Source organism: Ursus arctos, chromosome X (assembly GCF_023065955.2).
Source record: "Ursus arctos isolate Adak ecotype North America chromosome X, UrsArc2.0, whole genome shotgun sequence".
Taxonomy (NCBI): domain Eukaryota; kingdom Metazoa; phylum Chordata; class Mammalia; order Carnivora; family Ursidae; genus Ursus; species Ursus arctos.
Window position 1 is genome coordinate 78,335,676 of NC_079873.1, and position 4,611 is coordinate 78,340,286.

A 4,611-nucleotide genomic window follows, 5' to 3' on the forward strand; every position below is an offset into this window, starting at 1 on the left:
ATGGGGGGGTGACAGACATGTCTCTCCCGACAGGCCGGCCATAGCCCTGCCAGGCACCCACCCCAGCGTCTGCCCTGCCACCCTGACGGCGAGTTCGTGGAGGGCTCCACTGGCCCCTTCTTGGATGTCACCGAACGGACCGGGGAGAGGGCGGAAAGGAGGTTCCCCCAAAGGAAGAGGGGGCCAAGCCTTCTCTCTCTGCCAGGATTTTGGGCTTGGGGTCCCAAGGAAGGGAGTGGGCCTGGAAGTAGGTTTCCCGGCCACGTCGCAGGAGAGAGCTCTGCACCACGTGGGCACGCAGCGAGCGGCACCCACCGTTGCCACACTTGTGCATTAAATGCGCGGGGATGGCTTGCCAAGTGGTCCCCAAGGATGTGTAGACAGACCCCAAGGATACTGACCTTCGTGCCCAGGCTGGCAGTCAGGGGCAAACAGCTTCATCGAGGGATTTCTCTGCTCCTGGTGCCAGGCACTGTGCCACTTGCTTCACACGTGCCGTGTCCTGCAGTCCTAATTCCACGAGCCCCCCTCTGCTCCCTGGCCCCCAGCCCCTTCTGGAGGCTTATCCTGAGCCCTCCAGCCCACCTCTACCCCTGCCTCCTGCGAGCACTGGTGAGCGCGCCCCAGTCAGGGAGCTAAGGCCCCAGTCACCTAGCCCTGGTCGCCTGTCTTTGTCTTCCTCTGCATGTGGACTGTCAACGCAAGGACGAGTTCCATGTCTCGTTCTTGCCAATCAAAGCACACGACTTTATTGATGATACATACAAATGGAGGTTAAGTCAGCACAGCACAGAGAAGGGGAGAGTCCTCTTTGGAGGCATGGGTTCACCAGCCACCAGCTCACATAGCAGAAGGAGTAGATGGGAAAGAATTCAACCTAAGCGGCAACGGATGCGTTTTCAGCACGAGCCCCGACACGTGCCTGGTCTACACAAAATGGTCCAGCTCGGACAGGGAGACCACCACAGGCAAGGCCTCCCTCCCGATGCTCTCATAGGAAGTTCTGTAGCCACAGCTGGCGGCTGAAAGGATCCCTTTAGCACAGGAGGAAGGCCGCAAGGGAGTGATTGACAATGCACGCTGCCCGCAGACTGCAAAATCCAGAAGTTACTCAGAGCTCTGGGGGGACCCCTGCCTGGCCCAGAAGAGTGTGGTCCTCGATGTAGCAAGTGTAACTTCCACCCCGTGGTGGGGTGACTGGCTAAGGCTGGATCTTCCGCAGCACCCACGGCAGATTCTTTGAACGAGAACACGAGCGTGTGTTCGCCAGAGGGGTTTGGGTGGATTCGGCTCTGTTCCGTTCGAGATGGCCATTTAAGAGGCCAGGGTGTCGGGCAGAACCTGTGCGTTTCCGTTCCTGATCGAGAGGGACATGAGTGAGAGCAGCATTGGGGCACCCAGCAATTCCCCAGCCAAGACCGGCTTTTCAGACAAACCCATCAACAGTTTCAAAACCTGAACCTCAGCACATCTACTTCCCTCAGATAGCAAAGGGAACTTCAAGTCTGAAACGGACTTGGCAAGCATGTTATTAATAACTGTCATGCCTATTAACAAATCTAATCCGGCCCGCTGCAGAAACGAGTTGCAGCAATGTGACACAGTCTCCCGACACACTTCATTGATGTACATCTTAATCTGGCCCTGATTTTCAACCCTTGCGTTCAAGTTATCCAGAGCACAGAGAGCCATCTCCTTAATAGCAGGGCCGGGAGTGGGGATCGTGTTTCTAACAATGGAGAGGCTGGCCAAATGACTATTGATATCATGGCTAAATGAAAAACCAGCATCCTTGGGCTGAGCAAACCACATTTTCCCCTGAATGAAAGGACACTTAGAGAGGTCAAGTACACACCTGAAATTTCTAAAGCTTTGAGTGCTCCAAGTATTTTTATGTTCATAGGGGAATGTGCGCTGTTTTACTGGGTGTGTTCGGTTGGCCTTGCCCCCACCTGAGGGCCTGTCCTCGGTGCCACCAGGGGCCCCAGGTTCAGTCCAGTCCCCATCCTCACTCCAGGGCCGAGCCATAGTTGTGAAATCAAACCAAAACTCAGGTTCCTCCTCATCCAGCTCCTGGTCATCGTCCCATTCCTCTTCCTCCTCCTCCAACTTGTCACTGTCATCTCTTCCTATGGTTAGTTTGTAAACACAGTAGCAGGCACCAGCCCCAATCATCAGTCCTGCTGCCATCCACCCTACTTCCCGAGCCCGGCCCATGCTCAAGCCCGTGCCAGCCTTGGGACAGGACAGGAGAGGGCCTTGTTCCACCTGACTGAGGAGGCTTCTCAGGGCCAGGGTGAGGAATGGTGGGGCGTAGTCCTCTTCAGCCTCTCCTGGGCTCCTGTAGCTTGTGATGAATCTATGGGTGCAAAATGGTATCAGGGCCTTGTGCTGTGTCTGAGTTTGTGCCTCACTACACAAACAGAGTGGAGTTTGAGTTCTGGTTGAGAGAGGTGGATTATTAGGAAACTATTTATTTGTTCCTTTTTGTCATCCTCTATCTATCCTCAGGACCCACCATTTCTCTTCCAGGCCCTACAGAAAAGGGCAGGGGATGGGGCTGTGCTATGATAGCCAGGAGGGTGACAAGGAAAAGCAAACATGCTTCCTCCACCACCAACCCCTCCCCCAAAGCTTCACAGGCAGGTTTCTCCCACCAAACCAATTTACCAAAATCAGGTAAATTTCTTCTTCTTCCCTCGTCTTCTGTTGTCAGTGCTCCTTCCAGGGAGATTGATGGACAGTCTGGCAGAAGGTCGGAAACACAGATAGCTGGCTTTGGAGAACTGAAAGTGTTGTGGATGGATCAGCACTGAGAAGACGGGTCCTAATACCCGCTTTCCTGCATTTCCAGCCTTTGACTTCAAAATATCTCTCCCACCTTCCCGACTTTCCACACGCGGGTTTCCCCCCTCCTCCCTCGTTATCGTCCGCCATTTCCCCAGCAAAGGCCGCCACACCCCTTTCCCTGCGCCGAAATGGGAGGGGGTGTGGAGAAAGAAGGGGCCAGGAGAGGGCGACTCGGACCCGGCCCGCGCAGATCCCAGCCCTTCCTCCTCCGCCACCCCCAGCGCCACCCCCAGCCAGGGTCCAGGGCTCATCCCACCTTCACACGGACCTGCACGGTCCCAAGGCAGTTCGCTCCTTCCCTCGGCACGACTTTTGAGGCGACCTATAGGCCAACAGACCTACAAACCTGCAAACAGGCAGGGAACCGAGGGGACGGAGTGCTTGGTGGACGGAGCAGGACTCGGGACACGAGTACCCTGACTGTGGCACCTTTCTTCGGAGTCTCTGGCCACCGCCATTCACTCCCCTCACCCGCGCCCGAAGTCCGCCGGTTCTCTCTACTAAATGGGCACTAGGGAGGGGGGGCGGCGGTATTTAGAAATTAGGCGGGAAGGGGACACAGCCCGGATCAGCCCGAACCTGGATCCGGGGCGCCCTTGGCCCTCTCCTGTCCCCACCCGCCTCTAAGCAGCGCCCAGGCTCGTACCGACCTCGCGGTCCGGGGCTAGTTTCCTTCTTCCTTCGCACGCCTGCAGAGTAATAGGGGGCTGGTACCCAGACGGAGGCGACTAGCAGGACTTCTGCTCTAGGCAGCTCTTGGTCACGTGACGACCACGTCACCAGTGAGCTCTGGCCCCCAATTTCCACTCCCACAAGCAGTGCGGCAGGCGCCAGCCTGCCCCGTACCTCCCCCCTTCGCACTGGGCCCTGTCACTCTTTTCCTCTATAACAATACCATTAAGCCAGAAGTGGCCGTGGCTCTCTGTGTTTGAATTTGCCTTTCTCTAAGTAGACCAAGGGGCCGCATCTCTTCGTGGGTCTGCTGTTACTTCTACTTCTTCTGGGGGAAATTTCTTATCCTTTCCTTGGCTCTGAAACGCTTGCCCCCCCCATTCCTTAATTTCTACCCCTTCGCACATCCAGTCTCTGCACCAAACTTGGGGCTGGGAGGTGGCATAAAAGGAAGCTCAATTAGTAGTGAGGTTTTTATTAATATTTTTCATATATTTATGTTCTATTTCATCCTTCCTTTTTTATTGACTCAAGCCAGACTACTCTGTAACCAGAAAATATAATAAATCAATTTCACTTGGAGAAAAAAGAATTCGAGTTATGTACATATGTTGTGTGCATACATATATATATGTATGTCATAAACAAGATTTCCCAGTTAATAGAGAGGCCTCATTGATTTGGTTAAATTAATTTGTACCCTGATGAAAATGTTTTCTGCTGACTACACAGGAAATAGCAGCTTTCAAACAGCATATTAAAATTTAAAAACATATCCTTACAAACAAAACCAGTGTGCTTTCAGATGATTTATAAATTGGTGGATAAAATGAATCTATGGTGAGGTGGTCAGTGTTTTAATCGTGGCCATTTTTGATAAGTGAATCACTATCCCTTTCTTATTCCTGGCTGAACTCGTAGTATTAAGTGTCAGATGGGTGAGAACTTCATAAAAGATTGCTGGATGGCTTTCACTCTGGCTTCAAAGGACAGACTTTATGCAGACCCTAAATTCAGATGAATCTTACCGTTCAGGTGAACTTCAGTAACTTCTTATGTTAGAACTTAGTAACTTCTCATGTTAGCCTG

The 4,611-nt window shown here is 53.1% G+C and overlaps 1 protein-coding gene across 8 annotated transcripts; it reads right to left on the reverse strand.

Annotated features, from left to right (window-relative positions):
* Positions 1-726: 726 nt before the first annotated feature.
* On the reverse strand, positions 727-3,634 carry LOC113244308 (protein ARMCX6-like). Of its 8 annotated transcripts, XR_007188358.2 has the most exons (5): positions 3,501-3,601; positions 3,107-3,196; positions 2,671-2,786; positions 1,856-2,359; positions 727-1,357 (listed from the first exon to the last, which is right to left on the reverse strand). XR_007188358.2 is itself a non-coding variant. In XM_048213526.2 (4 exons), exon 4 carries the CDS (start codon positions 2,215-2,217, stop codon positions 1,315-1,317), a length of 903 nt encoding a protein of 300 aa, XP_048069483.1. In that variant the 5' UTR covers positions 2,218-2,359; positions 2,671-2,786; positions 3,107-3,196; positions 3,497-3,634; the 3' UTR covers positions 727-1,314. The 8 variants fall into 8 exon arrangements, 7 of the variants coding, with proteins under 7 accessions (XP_048069483.1, XP_048069482.1, XP_026339376.2 ...); XM_048213526.2 differs by having other exon boundaries at positions 727-2,359; positions 3,497-3,634; XM_048213525.2 differs by having other exon boundaries at positions 727-2,359; positions 3,501-3,616.
* Positions 3,635-4,611: the final 977 nt, after the last annotated feature.